This window comes from Vitis vinifera, chromosome 12 (genome assembly GCF_030704535.1).
Source record: "Vitis vinifera cultivar Pinot Noir 40024 chromosome 12, ASM3070453v1".
NCBI classification, from domain to species: Eukaryota; Viridiplantae; Streptophyta; class Magnoliopsida; order Vitales; family Vitaceae; genus Vitis; species Vitis vinifera.
In genome coordinates this window covers 17588648-17607355 of record NC_081816.1, presented here as the reverse complement: position 1 = coordinate 17607355, position 18708 = coordinate 17588648, and the positions used below count along the sequence as shown (strand labels likewise).

The 18708-nt window shown below is 33.3% G+C and overlaps 1 protein-coding gene across 1 annotated transcript; it reads left to right on the top strand.

The window, feature by feature from the left end:
- Positions 1-12025: 12025 nt before the first annotated feature.
- Positions 12026-13746, top strand: LOC100267003 (anthocyanidin 3-O-glucosyltransferase 2-like). Its single transcript, XM_059741211.1, has one exon. The coding sequence runs from the start codon at positions 12113-12115 to the stop codon at positions 13538-13540; it is 1428 nt and encodes a 475-aa protein (XP_059597194.1). The 5' UTR covers positions 12026-12112; the 3' UTR covers positions 13541-13746.
- Positions 13747-18708: the final 4962 nt, after the last annotated feature.

Genomic DNA, 18708 nt, shown 5'->3' with positions numbered 1-18708 from the left:
TAATGACCCCAGTATGGAAAAAAATGGCTTGCAAAAACTAGATTCTGGGTCCGGGGATCAGATTACCCATTGGGAAGGTACCTCATGCGAGGTAGCACCCCTCTAGGCTCGGAACTCGGTCTCTACTAATGAATTGGGTATGTGGGAGCATATGGGTCAAAGATGAAACCCTAGGCTAAATAGATGTCATGAATCACACAATCCTAGTTGGTATTTGGCGTGCATATGAATTCAACCAACCAAAATAATGGGTGCGTACCTGTGGTCCCTAGCCAAGCGCTGCATAAAAGGTCGATAAACACATAACAAACATTCAAGATTAAGCACCATGCATGCATATGATTCAACAATCAAAACCAACGATGCGTACCTGTAGTCCCTAGCCATGTGCTACAGCAGAGGGTGAGTCAGTCACGCAACATGTATTCAAAATCAAGCATCCAAGCTTGTGCCAAAAAGGAAGATAGCTGGTTGAAATGAGGTAAGGGACTTCCCAAATGTCATACAAATCGAATTAGACTCATCTAGACCACACCACCCATAACTTCAAAATTGCCCATACTAACTGAAATCAAACACTGACTTAAACCCTCAAGATGGCTCACAAGTGCCCTATAGCAAATGGGTTTGAGCCCCAATGGATAAGGGCTCGAAAAATGCCAAAATCGAGGGCTACCTAAAGTCCTCCAGCAGAACAGGTTGAACTAGTTCTCAACTAGTACAACCTATTGAGAAAAATTCCCAAATTTTTCTAGAAAACTCCTAAATGAGTGAGGATTCAAACAAAAGAAACGACACTCAATCCCGAGCCCAGACGAGTGAGAACCAAACAAAGCCCGATCAGGTGCTCCTCATGACTGATAGAGTCAGCTAGCCATGGTGCTGAACCGATTGAACCGGTTTCCAACTGGTCCATCCGGTTAATAAAAAATCCCAAATTTGGTCAAAAAGTTTCTAAGTGATTAAGGAAGCAAAAAAAAGAAACGGTTCTCAATTCCGAGCCCGGATGAGTGAGAACCAGACAAAGAAAGGCAGGTGTTCCTCATGGCTGATAGAGGTTGCCAGCTATGGTACTGAACCAGTTGAACCAGTTCCCAATCGGTTCATCTGGTTGATAAAAAATCCCAAATTTGGTCAGAAAGTTCCTAAATTATTAAGGAAGCAAGCAAAAGAAACAGTTCTCAATTCTGAGCTCGGATGAGTGAGAACCGGACAAAAAAAGGCAGGTGTTCCTCATGGCTGACAGAGGCAGCCAGTTATGGTGCTGAACAGGTTGAACCGGTTCCCAATCGGTCAACCGGTTGATAAAAAATCCCAAATTTGGTCAGAAAGTTCATAAATAATTAAGGAAGCAAACAAAAGAAACGGTTCTCAATTCCGAGCTCGGATGAGTGAGAACCAGACAAAGAAAGGCAGGTGTTCCTCATGGCTGACAGAGGTAGCCAGCTATTGTGTTGAACTGATTGAACTGGTTCCCAACCGGTTCATCCGGTTGATAAAAAATCCCAAATTCAGTCATAAAGTTCCTAAGTGATTAAGGAAGCAAAAAAAGGAAACGGTTCTCAATTCCGAGTTCGGATGAGTGAGAACCGGACAAAGAAAGGCAGGTGTTCCTCATGGCTGATAGAGGCAGCCAGTTATGGTGCTGAACCGGTTCCCAACTGGTTCAGCCAGTTGATAAAAAATCATAAATTTGGTCAGAAAGTTCCTAAGTGATTAAGGAAGCAAACAAAAGAAACGGTTCTCAATTCCAAGCTCGGATGAGTGAGAACCGGACAAAGAAAGACAGGTGTTCCTCATGGCTGACAGAGGCAGCCAGTTATGGTGCTGAACCGATTGAACCGGTTCCCAACTGGTTCATCCAGTTGATAAAAAATCCCAAATTCGGTCAGAAATTTCCTAAGTGATTAAGGAAGCAAACAAAAGAAACGGTTCTCAATTCCGAGCTCGGATGAGTGAGAACCGGACAAAGAAAGGCAGGTGTTCCTCATGGTTGACAGAGGCAGCCAGCTATTGTGCTGAACCAGTTGAATCGGTTCCCAACCGGTTCATCCGGTTGATAAAAAATCCCAAATTCGGTCAGAAAGTTCCTAAACCATTCATAACCAATCAACAACAATCATGTGTGGCCTTTATTATCCACACCTAAGCAATACAATCTTCATATCAATGGGAAGAAAAGATGATGAGGAAGGAGAAAAAGCATATGAAGACGAGGAAGATAAACTGTAAGTAAAGAAAATTCAGCATGCTTACCTCAGAATCTTCACCAAATATGATCCGTGTATGCCGATGATGACTTCCAAAACTGAGATGCTGTCACTCTCCTCTTCAAAAAAAACCACAGTGCTGAAGCTTTCCCCCCACGCTCTTAACTCAGAAGATGCTACTGACCTTTTGTTTTTCTCACCAGCAAAATTTCCCCTCTCCAAAATGTCCCCTCCTCTCCTTTGCTCTCCTATCCTCTCACCTTTTATACTCATACCCCTCTTAGCATTTGAGCCTCTTGGGTTCCTTTCCCTTCAGCACCGAAATCCCCTTCATCAGTATGGGAACCACACCCCTCATTACTTCTCTTAAACTTACGAGGCCAGCTCTTCAGTTTTCAGCTTGCTTCACCACCAAGAATCCATATAGATTCGTGGTGGGCTGCAAGGAACCCAAACCAAGGCTCAAAATGGACCCACAACATTGCCCAAAACCAATCTGGAGCTTATGGGCCTGAGCTATGTAGGATTTGGGCCCCAAAATTACTAGAATTAGTGTTTTACCTCAGCTGACTCAATGAACCGGCCGAACCGGATGCCAACCGGTCGAACCGATGGCAAATTTTTTTGAAAATTTGATAGAATGTTCCTAGAAGAGTAAGAAATCCATGAAAAAAACGGTGCGTGATTCTGAGTTCGAAAGAGGGAGATATGATCAAAACAATTACCAAAAATCAGTGTTCTACACCGGCTGACTCGGGGAACCGACTGAACCGGCTGAACCGGCTGCCAACCAGCCGACCGGTTGCAAAAAATTTTGAAAATTTTACAGAATGTTCCTGGAAGAATAAGAAATCCATAAAAAGAAACGGTTCTTGATTCCGAGTTTGGATGAGGGAGATACGATCAAAACAAGCCCGAGTGCTCTGAACCTCAACATGCCCCTATAAACTCCAACTAAGCTAAAACATCGGGATGACCCCACTTCCTTCCTATAGCGTGATGTGAACGACTAGGAAAATGGCCATGGTGACCCTCCAAAATGAACCACATATGCACCACAATGGACCACAAACAAACCCACACGAGGCTCGGACACCGACTAAGCCCAAAAGGGGCCCTAGTGGTGCCATATGCGAACGATGGGTGGATGTGACACCCGAAGGATAAATGCCAGTGTCGAGGGACAAAATTGAGGGTCTATAGATATGTACCTAAAAAACTTGGCTCCTTAGCTCTAAGATCACTGGTTGGGGACTCACAATGACTTGTTATTCATGGAGTAATTGATGTGGGATGACGTGCCTTAAGTAAGAGCATTGGAAGTCTATTTAAGTGACTTGGGTTTATGAGGTGGCTAGAAAATAGCAGAAGAGATGGCACAGTTAGGTGAATTATAATGGAGAAATAAAATTGCTTTAGGGACGTCAAACAGAGTTATAGGTGAAATTAATTTGAAATTTTAAATGGACCTATGTAACCCTGTATAGTTTGTAGGAAAATTAGAAGAGAATAAGTAGTGTTAGATGACAATTTGGGTGTTAGTGATAATGGTCCTATTTATTGTATAGAAAGGGTATAATTAGAAAAGGCAAGCCATGAGGGTGGGGAAGTTAAGGCACACATGATTGCATAGAAAGGGTAAAGTTGGTGCAACCATTCAGTGATTACATCACTAATAAGAGGTTTAGAAATGAATTCAAAGTAAATGGTACGTGACTGAAGGAGTCCATTGAAAGAGTTCTCGTATCTTTAGTTTGACGTTTAAAGCCGTTATTCATACTCAGTTCAGAGTTCAAAGTCGTTGTTCATCCTCAATTCGACGTTTAGAGCCACATGTTCATTTCCATCACATTTTCAGTTCGGCATTCAAAGCCGTTGTTCATTTTCCGTTTGGTGTTCATAGCCGCATGTTCATCTTAGCGTTCAAAGCCATTGTTTGCCTTTAGTTTGGCATCCAAAGCCATCACATCTTCTATTTGGCATTCAAAGTTGCACCTTCAGTTCGATATTTAGAGCCATCATTGTTTCAGTTTGGCGTTTAGAGCCACCATCCCCTGTCCAGTTCAACATTCAAAGATGTCATGTTCTTCTTTTATTTGGCTTTTAGAGTCGTATCTTTAGTTTGGTATTCAGAGCCGTTGTTTGTCTTTAGTTTGATATCTATAGCCATTTTTTGTTTGGTGTTCAGAGCCGTTGTTCATCCTCAGTTTGGCGTTAAGAGTCACTTTTTCATTTTGACATCCAGAGCCATCGCATTTTCGGTTTGGCGTTCAGAGCTGTTGATCATTTTTCGTTTGGCATTCAGAGCCACATGTTCATTTTGACGTTTAGAGTCGTTATTCATTTTCTATTTGGCGTTCAGAGCTGCATGTTTATCTTAGCGTTTAGAGCCGTTGTTTGCCTTTAGCTCGACATCTAGAGCCATCACATCTTCTGTTTGGCGTTCAGAGCCGCATTTTTCCTTTTGGCGTTCAGAGCCGCACCTTCAGTTTGATATTTAGAGTCATCATTATTTCAGTTCGGCGTTTAGAGCCACCATTCCTTGTCTAGTTCGACATTTAAAGTTGTCATGTCCTTCTTTTGTTTGGCGTTAAAAGTCGTATCTTTAGTTTGGCATTTAGAGTTGTTGTTTGTCTTTAGTTCGATATCTAGAGCCATTTTCCATTTGGTGTTCAGAGTCATTGTTCATCTTCAGTTTGGTGTTCAGAGCCGTTTTTTCATTTTGACATCCAGAGCCATCGCATTTTTGGTTTGGCTTTCAGAGTCGTTGATCATTTTTCGTTTGGTGTTCAGAGCCACATGGTCATTCTGAGGTTCAGAGTCGTTATTGATTTTCTATTTGGCGTACAGAGTCGTTTTTTTATCTTGGCGTTCAGAGCTGTATCTTTAGCTAGGAGTTCAGAGCCATTGTTTACCTCTAGTTCGACATCTAGATCACCTTTGTTGTTTGACGTTCAGAGCTATATCTTCATTTTGGCGTTCAGAGTTGTCGTTTGTCTTTAGCTTAGGAGTTTAGAGCCTTTGTTCCTCTACGATTTGGCGTTCAGAGTCGCATCTTCATTTTGGCGTTCAGAGTCATTGTTTGTTTCCAGTTTGGCATTCCAAGCCATCATGTATTTCTTTTATTCGGCGTTCAGAGCCATATCTTCAGTTTGGTGTTTAGAGCCACACTTTCAGTTTGATGTTCAGACTCGATGTCTTCTATTTGGCGTTCAGAGCCACGTTTTCGGTTTGACACTCAGAGTCCTCATGTTTATCTCTCGTTCGATCCATCACCATTTCCCTCCATTCTGGTGTTCAGAGCCATTGGGCACACTCCTTCAGGCCTTTTGAGTAACATTTTCATCCTCCATTTTGGCGTTCGGAGCCGTTTTTCATACCCATTCATGCATTTTGAGTCACCATCTTTCTTGCGTTCAAAGCCATTGTTCTGTTTGGCATTCAGTGCCACCATCATTCTCTAGTTTGGCGTTTAGAGCCATTATACATATTCATTCAAGCACCTAGAGTCACCATCTTTCGTTGTTTTGACGTTTAGAGTCATTTCTCCTCGGCCTTGCCATTTAGAGTTATAGTTCCTAGTATTCATATCCACTGGCATTGTCCATCTTGCTTTCATGATTTTACATTCGTCCTTATTTTCCTTGCCTTGTTACCTCATGCTTATCGCCTGTTCATCATGTTCTCATAGACTTCCCCTTCTCCTGCACGTGACGTAGTCCATTGAGTTCACGACACATATTTCGATCATGTTGTTGGGTGCCCTACGCTTAGTGTTCTCATGTAGTTCACATAAGGCAATCCCCTTCATACTCATTCCTATGCTCCAAGGTGGTTCGACCATTACTCATCTTTGACATCGATTTTCGAGTCATTTTTAGAGAAATCTTAAACAGAGTATGGATCCCTAGTACAACTTTGGGAGCACTCTAAGAGCTACTTTCCTCTTAGGATTTTGGAGCCTTGAGCGAGCTTGTGTTTTACTCATGTACCTTTCGAGGGTCTTTCTTCATTCTTCAGTAGAGTTCACTCCATTCCACTCGCTTTTCACACTTTCTTTTCACTCTCATGTTCATATTCATTGCACTCGTGAACTCTACCGAAGAGGGGCATATTTGTAGACCTCCTCAGATGGGGGGCTTTTTTTTTTGTTTTTATTTTATTTTATTTTATTTTTTCTTCTTCTTCATTAACCCGAGAATGGGCTGTATGGGGTGTCTGGACATGACTGGTAGCCAAAGAGGACTGATGGGTGAGCTGTATTGGGCGGCTAAAGAGGAGACAGAACTGAGTGAAAAGGAGGGATAGCTGAGCGAAAAGGTGGCTAGTTGCAGAGAGGCAGGGGGATAGCTGGGAAAATGGCAGATTTTTCTGAGGAAGAGAAAAGGCATTTTTGGGGGTTACAGAGGACGATTTGAGAAAAGAAATTTGAGAGAGCTTGAGGGGGAACCAGTGACGAGCCTGAAAGTTGAAACGAGATTAACAGGGTGATTTAGGAGTAAGGGAGAGAAGGAATAAGAGGATTTTCGCTGTGAACTTCCAGGTAAGGTCGCCATAAGCTTGGCATTTTCTCATTTTTATTAAGATTCTATCTTATTTACTACTGGCCTATGAGCATGGTTCTGTTGTTCACTTTGAACATCAAGAGTTTCTTGGTTGAACCTGGTTGTTTGCGTATATTACTCTATTTTGGCTCCCTCTTTTTTTTTTTTTGGTTTTCCCATGCCCTGTTTTCTTGGTTGTCTTCCTCTACTTTTCTGTGAGTATTTTGGATGCATGGCATTATGTGTACCGTCAGTTGGTGATGTTAGGAAATGGCTCTTAGTTGCTGAAGGCAGCTCAGGAAACTATCCACGTACTAGTTCTGTCTGTCCCTATCTCCAAACACTCGTTTCATCTCCTTCGCCTCGTCCTTGTAAATCTTGCCTTCTTCCTCCAGAACTACCAAGCTCAGCGAGTGAGCCACTGAGTCCCTGGTAAACGACCCATCTCGATCATTTCTGGGTATTAAATACCCCATCTTCTCTTATAAAAAGATAACGTTCCAGCTTTGGTCTGCTAGGAAAGTTAAAAGAATTAGAGATCTTGCCAAATGAAAAGCTTCCACCATGGAGCTCCACCCGGAGTGACTCAAGAAGTCACCGTTCGAATTGGGTCTTGAGTTTTCGGGAAGGCAAGGAATTTGCGATTTAGGTTGGCACTTTACATCCAGAGATGGCTGCACGTTTTGCTTCCAGATTGTCTCATGGTATGTGACTTCATGGTTTTTAAGTGGTGATTGGTTTGCTCTCTCTGGTTAGTTCGTGTGTTAAAACATTATAGAAGCTTTTTGGTCTATCTCACTCTTAATGAGTTTATAGTAATTAATATGTATTCTCTTGCTCTATTAAAAACTTACATGAAGTTGCATAACAGAATTAGTTTTGGATTCTTAAATTGGTATATGCATATGTTATTCAGTTTTTCATTTTGCATGGTTTCTGCTCTTATCATAGAAACTTTAAACTTTATGAATGGTTAAACGTATTCAGTTCTACCTTTTGTTCTTGGAATAACTGGAATTGTTTACTTCATAATGAAATTGGGGTACGGGGAGCTTAACGAAAGAGATGAAAGGTGCCATGTTTGAGGGCAACCTTGGAATTTTTTATTTTTTTTTAAAATACGAATAGTGTCGGGTCAATTTAGTTTACCAAACTTTAAGTCTTGAAATTCAATTCTCCAAAACTCTAATTATTATTTTTTTATTTTATTTTATTTTATTTTTCTTTCAATTTAATTCTTGAAATAGTTTTGTAAGGTTCTAATTTTAAATTTAATATTCCAAGATTCAAATTTATAAATTTAATTTTCCAAAAATTCCAACATTTCAAATTTAATTTTTTTTTAAACATGCCACCTTCAAATGAATTTTAGAAACTCTCATTTCTTTCAAATCTAATTTTCAAAATTTTCAATTTCCAAAATTCCAATTTTCACATTTATTTATTTAATCATTATTATTTTCGTTATTATTATTATTCTATTTATTTATTTATTTTTAAAATTCCATTTTTAAATAATTCTTTAAAATTTTGGTTTCCAAATTTAATTTCCAATTTCCAAAATTCCAATTTTCACATTTATTTATTTGATCATTATTATTTCGTTATTATTATTATTCTATTTATTTATTTATTTTTAAAATTCCATCTTTAAAATTTCGGTTTCCAAATTTAATTTCCGATTTCCAAAATTCCAATTTTCACATTTATTTATTTAATCATTATTATTTTCGTTATTATCATTATTCTATTTATTTATTTATTTTTAAAATTCTATCTTTAAATAATTCTTTAAAATTTCGGTTTCCAAATTCTAATTCCCAATTTCCAAAATTTCAATTTTCGCATTTATTTATTTAATCATGATTATTTTCGTTATTATTATTATTCTATTTATTTATTTATTTTTAAAATTTCATCTCTAAATAATTCTTCAAAATTCCAATTTCCTAACTTAATTTCCAATTTCCCAAAATTCCAATTTTTACATTTATTTATTTGATCATTATTATTGTTGTTATTATTATTATTTCATTTATTCATTTATTTTTAAAATTTCATCTTTAAATAATTCTTCCAAATTCCGGTTTCCAAATTCTAATTCCCAATTTTCAAATTTTCAATTTTTGCATTTATTTATTTAATCATTATTATTTTCGTTATTATTATTATTTTATTTATTTATTTATTTATTTTTAAAATTCCATCTTAAAATAAATCTTCCAAAAATTCAATTTTTCATGCCATCTCCAAATAAATTTTCCAAAATTCCAATTTTCAAATTTTATTCTTTTAGAAATTTCCATTCCCAAATAATTTTCCAAAATTCCAATTTTCAAATTTAATTTTTAAGAAATCTCATTCCCAGATAATTTTTTACAAGTTCTAATTTTCATGACTTCCAGTTTCAAATTATTTTTCTAAAATTCCAATTCTTGAATTTAATTTTCAAAACTCCAATTCTCAAATAATTTGCTAATTTCTTTCAAATATAATTTTCAAAGTTTCAATTCCTTAATTTAATTTTCAAAACTCTAATTTTCAAATAATTTTAAAAATTTTCAATTTCTTTCAAATTTAATTTCCAAAATTCTAATTCTTAAATTTAATTTCCAAGACTCCAATTTTCAAATAAATTTCAAAAATCCAGTTTTTTTTCGAACAGTTTTAATTCCACTCCAGTTCTCAAATAATCTTCTGTTTCTCTAGATTTTACATAAGCAAGAATAAATTTTTCATAATTTCAAAATAATGGAATTTGTGAGACTAATTTATGCAAGATAAATTGGGCTTTGGTGGGGGTCCTACATATGAGTTCTCTCTTTTGATTGTCAGTTGTTATGCTTAATGAATATTACTTGATCTTTGTCTTGCTCTTTGATATGCATGTGATGATTTTATACTTGAGCAAACATTGTTTCTATGATAACGCACTATTACTTGTTGCTAAGATACGATCTCACACCCACTTTGCTTATTCTTATACATGATTCATTTTATTATTTGATCATTTCATTGGTATCCATTGATTTCCTTATCAATTGTCACACTTGTTTCATCTTATTTAGTAGAGACCCATTTTTTAGGGGCTTAGAAGGGTGTTACGGTCTTTATCGTACATTCCAAATAAGTAACCTGACCCCCGAACCTAAATTTGGTTTTTCACAAACCTGTTTTTCCTTCAGAAAGTCACATTTAGGGTTTTTATTTCTTATTTTGTTTTTCCCTTTAAAAATAAAACAAAAATAAGTGACGACTCCAAGTATTTTTCTAATAATCAATTTTTCATCAAATAAACAAAAAGTGAGTTTTGCCATCGAGCCAAAATACGGGGTTCACAATAGCTTACTCTATCGCTTTCTCAAGACAATATGAATAGTATTTGTATTGTTTGTTTTCTATTAAAATGAGAGAATTTATAGAACCATCCACATGAACATGTTGCTTTAATCTTCAACTAGGCCTTAGTTTTATTATTTTGTATCTCTTATGTACTTTCATCGCATCATACATTCGATTCATTGTTTTATATCTTGGTATTATATATTTATAATATGGTCCTATATGTTTGTCTTCATTCAGTGACGTCCAAGATTTCATTACATACTTTAAATGTCCCAAATTTGAATTTCAATAGGTACCAATTCAATAACACAGACTTTTCCAAAATTCTTACTATTTTTTTTTTATGTAAATTATATATTTATATTTATTTTTATATAATATTAAATTTGTTAGTGTTAAAAATTTTGTTCCAAAAATTTAATAGAGTGAGACTACTTCACTACAATGAATCTTATACCAGCATATTCCAATTAAAGATACAAATTTTGAAGTTCAAGTATGTTTCAAGTTTTAAATTAGAATGGTATAATGGTGTTATGAAATTCATCATTTAGTTGTTGTAAGTGTCCTAAGTAATTTTGTCCATAAATTAAAATTATTTTAAATCATATTTATCTAAATTAAGTTTTCCTAATCTTATACAACTAAAATACCTAAGTTTAAGGTATGAAATGACAAGTTTTGTCTTAGTTCTAATACTCTAAAAATAATAAAATTAAGTTCAAAAAATCTTTAAAGGGAAATTATATTTGCATCAATGGAAATATCTCTTTTACATACTTTAAATTATTAACTTTATGAATATATCTATCAACAAATTTTCAATATACCTAAAACACTCTTCATTTCTTTCTCTTTCACACCGATTTTCTTTTTCATTTTTCTCTTCTTTTTTTATTCTCAATAATAAATAACCCCTGAAAGAAAATATCTTTTAGGGTTTACCCTTTATGCAATTTTAATTTTCATAAAACTTTTTAACAAAATAATTAAAAATAATTACAAAGAATTTAGAAGTGAGAAATCGTGAAAAAAGTTAAGTAAAAAATAAAAAATAAACTCATTCTATGATGTTTAGACCTAAAAGGTTGGACATCGCGCAAATATTCAACCTTAATGTGTACACTGAGGAGGGAAATAGATATGTATTTTAAGAGTAGTTTTGGTTATTTCATGGAGAGAAACTTTTATCTTAAAAGATTTATTAATTATTTATTGGGATGCAAAGACAGATCAGGTAGATACGAACATAACATCCCAGGAGGAAATGCAAAGGTCAATTTCGAGCTATCAAGCTTCAATATTTTGAGGTCTTAGACACTCGGCGTACCCATAAAACAAAAGAATTTGAAATATTTGATTAAAAAGGTCAAAATAATCTCGGACTTAAAAAAATGTTATTATTTTTAATAATTAGATATATCATTTGAAAACTTTGAAATAAATATAAATATTTTTGAGGTAAAATAAAAGTAAAAAATTTTAAGAAAAAAGAATGATTGAAATGAGTAAAATTTTATTTTATTTTTTTTTAATATAAATGTTGTTAATATTAAGTCATAAATGTTATAATTTACACTATTTACTACACTTAAATTTTTTAGTATATTTACGTTTTTATTCTTATTATAATTTAATATATTAATATTAAAAATTAAAATATAAAAGATTTTAAATTTTATTTATTTATTTATTTATATTTTAAAATTTTATTATTATTTTAATTTTATAATATATAAATTATATATTTATATGTTTCTGGAGTCAACATTTTTTTTTTGACTCAATCTTTAACCTACCCAACAGACAAATCAGACAAAAAGAATAAGTAGAAAAATATCTAGATTGAACCAGCAAAGCCATGACATCAGCTTTTTGTCCTCCAAGACTACTGAGACATGTTGAAAAGCCATTTATAAGCCGTTCCGCCACAAGGATAAGCATCACAAAACACCACAAAGCCCTCAAAACATCCAATTACTTTTCTGTCTTTGCAGTGACTGCTGGTTGGTGATGGAGCAAACTGAGCTAGTGTTCGTCCCATCTCCTGGGATCGGTCATCTTGCGGCTACAGTGGAGATTGCAAAGCTGCTGACTCAGCGAGACCGCCGAGTCTCTGTCACAGTCTTCATCATGAAGTTTCCGTTTGAGTCCAATGGTGGTATGACCTCCGACTCTGATTCCATCCGTTGCGTCACACTTCCTTCCGTGGAGATTAGCTCCGGACCGATGTCGCCTGGTGTTTTCCTCACTGAGTTCGTCAAAGCTCACATACCACTCGTCAGAGACGCCGTTCACGAGCTCACACTCTCCAACTCGGTTCGGCTCGCTGGGTTCGTTATTGATATGTTCTGCACTCCCATGATTGATGTGGCGGATGAGTTTGGGGTGCCTTCATATCTTTTCTTCACTTCCAGCGCCGCTTTTCTTGGCTTCATGTTCCATCTTCAGTTCCTTCATGACTATAAGGGCTTGGATTTCAATGAGTTCAAGGACTCCGATGCTGTGTTGGAGGTTCCGAGTTATGTTAACTCGGTTCCAGGTAAGGTCTTCCCTTCTGTGATGTTTGACAAGGAAGGCGGTGGGACCGAGATGCTTCTGCATCACACGAGGAGATTCAAACAAGTCAAGGGTATTATGGTAAATACATTTATTGAGCTTGAGCCACATGCTATTCAATCGTTTTCTGGGTGTAATGCACGGCCGGTGTACCCCGTTGGACCCCTGCTCAATATCCAAGTGGGATCTGGTGGTGCTCAACAAGATGCTAATGCCATCATGAGCTGGCTGGATGATCAGCCTCCATCATCAGTGGTATTCCTGTGCTTCGGGAGCATGGGAAGCTTTGGTGTGGATCAAATCAAAGAGATAGCACATGGGCTAGAGCATAGTGGGCAGCGGTTCTTGTGGTCCCTTCGCCAACCTCCCCAAAAGGGTAGAATGGGATTTCCAAGCGATTATGCAAATGTTAAAGAAGTTCTACCTGAAGGGTTTTTACATCGGATGGCTGGAACTGGAAAGGTGATTGGATGGGCTCCACAAGTAGCGGTTTTAGCCCACCCTGCAATTGGAGGATTTGTATCTCATTGTGGATGGAATTCTATCCTAGAAAGCATATGGTATGGTGTTCCAATAGCCGCATGGCCAATGTATGCAGAACAACAAATCAACGCATTTCAAATGGTGAAAGATTTAGGGTTAGTAGTAGAAATTAAAATAGATTATAATAAGGATAGTGGTTACATTGTAAGCGCACGTGAAATTGAAAATGGATTAAAGAACCTTATGAATATGAATAATGAGGCGAGGGTAAAGATGAAGGAAATGCAAAAAATAAGTAGAACAGTCATGATCGATGGTGGATCTTCACACTTTTTCTTGGGACAATTTATTGAAGATATGATCGCTAGCATTCCATGCAAGCAACAAAGTGAGACCTAACAATATAGTAGTGTGAAAGGAAGAGGTGCATTGTACGCTTCAATTATGTTATCATATATGATCGCTAGCATTCCATGCAAGCAACAAAGTGAGACCTAATGATATAGTTGTGTGAAAGGAAGAGGTGCATTGTACGCTTCTCATATGTTCTGTTTCAATACTCAAATAATTTAGTTGATGAAACTAAGGAAGTTGACCTTTCAAAATTGAGAAATTTTTTTTGCTGCATTCATTATTTAGCTAGTGAAGAAGTTTGTGCTATCAAAACACATACATGCATTGTCATGTCCCGAATTTCAAGCGACCCAAAATTCGACACGTGACTTCAGGTCAAATGTTTGATATTAAGGGTTACTCTTATCCAAATTGATAATCAATCTAATATCTTGATATTTCTTGAATATATTGACGTATAATAGCAAATTAATTTATTAAGTTAAGATTTATTGTATGATTTTTTTTTTCTTTTTCAAACCAACCATCTCACAAATATAATAAATCTACTAATTATCTTACCATCCAAGATGATTACTCAAATATGTTTAATAATATCTAAACCAAAAAAATATTTCCAAACATGTTTTACAAAATAACAAAATAACAAAATATAATTTAAGTTACAAAAGTTCATATAATTCATATTAATACATGCTAAAAAAAGTAATTTAAATTAAAAACAATCATTATTATTGTTCCTTTACCTTTTAAGACTTTTTGGAACACTCCCTGATCGTGATCTTCATGTGGTTCTTTGTAAACTCTATCTGCATCTAAATTTTTTAGGAAATAAATGGATGAACATTTCCACATTACTGAGTAAGATATCTTACACCTAAATGAGTTAAAGATTTTAGATCAATATAACACAATCACTTGCCAAAATAGAATATTACATTTACATTATATACATTAAATGAAACCTTAACCATATGAAATTAAATCGATAAGAATAATCACTTTTCTTATTCAATCATGTATATATCGTATCAAATATTTCTAAGTTTACAAATAAATAAATCATTTTAGTATCTAATAATTAATACGTTCAAACATATAATTGATGTCATTTAATTAATTAATACAAATCATTCTTCTAAATTCAAAAATAATGTAAATGCTCATATGTAATCAAACAATTCACGGTTGTTTTTAGGCTTTCATTAAAGAATATGCATTCATACTCAAATACAATATTTCTCATTCAAAGTCTTTTTAAAGTAAACTTTTATATCTTTCACACCAAGGATCTCACTCCCTTCTTAATTTTCTTTTTTTGGTGTACTTTCATTTCTTTTCATTTTTGCCCTCTTCGAAGTCTTGTTATTCTTGTTTCCAATTTACATAATTATTTCTTTCTCTCTCCTCCTACACGACCATGGATGCAAATGAAGGTAACAATGCAATACATAACCATTGTCCAATTCTCAACTCAATTAACAATACTTAATAATATAAAATAAACATTGTAAACATATAACAACATTCAACATTTATTTATTTATTAATTATAATTTAAACACATAATAAACTTAACATTTCTATAATTTAAATTATCATTATTTCATTTTTTTTCACAAATAATTTTCATTATTTCAACACTAATATATTTCCAAATAATCACCCCAAATTTTCATTACATTTTCAAAAGACAATACGAATAATTCCAATATTTCGCATAAATATCTCTCTTTAATTCATATAAATTATGTTATTCTCATTATTCTCATTAAAATCAATCCAAATATTAATAGATTCTCCAACAAATTAAAAGAATAATCGTACATACAGAACCTCAATCAACCATCATAATGATAAGTACATTTAACTTCTAACAACATTCACAATTTTTCTCCAAGGAAATATTAAATGAAAATTTTGGGAATCAATCACCCTATCAAAATCCTAAAATCCAACCGTTGGATTTGAAATTCGACTCCATAGCTTTAACACAGATCGGAGCACGTTTAGTAGCTCAAAATGAGGGTTTTCCGTCGTGGAGAACCCCCAACCGCTACACTGCGTCTCCATCTCTCTTATTTTCTTTTTGTTTTCTGGCAGTGGCTTTCACGCTGCTTTAGTGTCCACTCCCCCATATACTATCTCACACTAAATTTATATAATTTTACTCATATAATTTATTTTATCCTTATACCTAAAATACAGGTCCCTATAATTTCCTTTAATTTTATTTTATTTTTATCTTTAATTTTAGTATTCAAAAAATAAAATTTAATTACCAAAAAAATATAACAATATAAATCTTTAATTTTAGAACCCAATTAGATTTCATATTATAATAAAATATATTTTCCATCATACTCACAATTTAATACTTTATTTAATTTTCAAATATCTCAATTTTACTCCATAAATTACCACCTCTATTATTTAATTATTCAACTTACAACTATTACATTTTTAGCCCTTTTTAATTACATTAATTTAATCCCTTCCATTTGTCAATTATATCTCAACTAAATCAATTTTTGAAAAATCAAATCTACTAAATTATAATATTCAAATTTAATTAATTTACCTTTTTGCATCATTTTAATATTTTCTTCATATAAAATATTTAATCTGAACTTGGCTTAAGTTCAATTCTATTTCAAGTTTTATAATTTTATAAGGTTCAATCCTAATTATAAAAATTAAATTGATTCGTTAAATTCAATTCAATTTTTTTTTAACAATATATTACAACATTTCGACATAATATAAATTTCACTAAGTTTTTGTCATTAAGATTCTTTGACAGTTACTTAGTAATGATTAAATTAATTGTTACAATATATTTAACATTAAAATTTTCAAAATCTATTTTCAATCATTTGACAATTAAAATTTTCTCCGAACTTAAATTTAATTCTTGGAATTCACTCTTTAAATCTAACGTGACAAAAATTTCAAGCAGTTGACTTTTGGCTGATTTTTTCAAAATTTATTCCAATTAAATATTAATACGTAGAGCTTTACCATTCTTATTTACCATTTGACTAACAATTTTATGAATTTTTTTTTTGATTCATGAATCTCACATGTCATTAAAAACTCAGGATTACATCATCTCTTCCTTTAAAGAATATCATCCTTGAAATTCAACTATTGATAGCTTAATAGTTTGCCCTTGTGAATGACTAAAGGTCTTTAGATTCATTCTAACTTCAATTTTCTATATTTTTTTAGATGCGAATACAATACAATCCGAACATTTGCTAATACCTTACTTTATTCCGATTTCATTGAACCTAGATTTCACTATGTAATCTTTGTAGTTGTAAAGTTATATTGATTCTGAGTTATTTCCTAGATGCTCTTTAAGATCTTATTTATTGTGATTATTCTCCGAAACAATTATTTATACTTAATTACATGGTATTGTGTTTTCATTCCTAAAGTCTCAAATATCTTGATGCGTAACCATCTTTATCTTATTTCATTTCTCTAAACTAATCTACTCCCAAATGAACTGTTGGATAATTAATTCCATACCATAATCACGGTTTCTTGCTTTCATAGTTTCGAAATTACCTTTTGCATTAGTAAGTTGTTAATTCATTTCATTAGAGTTTCATTTACCATTTTTTTAATTATTACTTTTTTTTTTTTTTGCCAACTCTAGAAGTCTCTCACCATCCAAAGTGAATCCATGATATTGGAGTCTTCTCACAATTCTTTCATCTTCAATGTTATTTGTTTCAATACAAAACTCTAGGTAAATAAAAAAATAAAGAAAATAAAATGATAGTGTAGACCCCTTTGTGGACACCACCTGGGGGACTTTTCTCAATAGTACAGCAATTTAAAAAAGTTATGCTTAAATTACTGTACTGGCAGAAGTTATTACAAATATAGGGTAGTTTTTGCCACATAGGAGAGAGGAGAGAGGAAAGAGGAGAGAGGAGAGAGGAGAGAGGGTGAGAGAAGAGAGGAAAGAGGAGAGAGGAGAGAGGAGAGAGGGTGACTGTAAAAAAAAAAGCAAACTCGTCTCTTGAAGAGACGAGTTCCATGAAAGAAGAGAGGAAAGAGGAGAGAGGAGAGAGGAGAGAGGGTGTGTAAAAAAAAGCAAACTCGTCTCTTGAAGAGACGAGTTCCATGAAAAAAAATATATATATAATTTTAAAAAAATTCTAAACAAGTATTCAAGGGAAAGAGATGAGTTCCATGTAAAAAAAATATATATTTTAAAAAAAATATATTTTTAATTTAAAAAAACCCAAATTTAAAAAAAAAAAAAAAATTTCCAAAAAGGGAACTCGTCTCTTGAAGAGACGAGTTCCATGTAAAAAAAAATATATTTTTTATTTTAAAAAATCCCAAATTTTTTTTTTTAAAAAAAAAAATTCCAAAGGGAACTCGTCTCTTGAAGAGACGAGTTCCATGTAAAAAAAAATATATTTTTTAAAAAATATATTTTTTATTTTAAAAAATCCCAAATTTAAAAAAAAAAAAATCCCAAAGGAAACTCGTCTCTTGAAGAGACGAGTTCCATGTAAAAAAAAATATTTTTTAAAAAAAATATATTTTTTATTTTAAAAAATCCTAAATTAAAAAAAAAAAAAAATCCAAAGGGAACTCGTCTCTTGAAGAGACGAGTTCCATGTAAAAAAAAAATATATTTTTTTAAAAATATATATATTAAAAAAAAAATCCCAAATTAAAAAAAAAAAAAAAAAAAAACACACACAATTCCAAAGGGAACTCGTCTCTTGAAGAGACGAGTTCCATGTAAAAAAAATATATTTTTTATTTTAAAAAATCCCAAATTTAAAAAAAAAAAAAAAAATCCCAAAGGAAACTTGTCTCTTGAAGAGACGAGTTCCATGTAAAAAAAAATATATTTTTTTTAAAATATATGTATTAAAAAAAATTTCCCAAATTAAAAAAAAAAAAAAAAAAAAAACACACACAATTCCAAAGTGAAGAGACGAGTTCCATGTAAAAAAAAATATATTTTTTAAAAAATATATTTTTTATTTTAAAAAATCCCAAATTTAAAAAAAAAAAAAAAAAAATTCCAAAGGGAACTCGTCTCTTGAAGAGACGAGTTCCATGTAAAAAAAAATATATTTTTTTAAAAATATATATATTAAAAAAAAAAATCCCAAATTAAAAAAAAAAAAAAAAAAACACACAATTCCAAAGGGAACTCGTCTCTTGAAGAGACG

Bases quoted from the DNA above. Each gene is read 5' to 3' on its own strand.
- LOC100267003 (XM_059741211.1), top strand. From the start codon at position 12,113: ATGGAGCAAACTGAGCTAGTGTTCGTCCCATCTCCTGGGATCGGTCAT.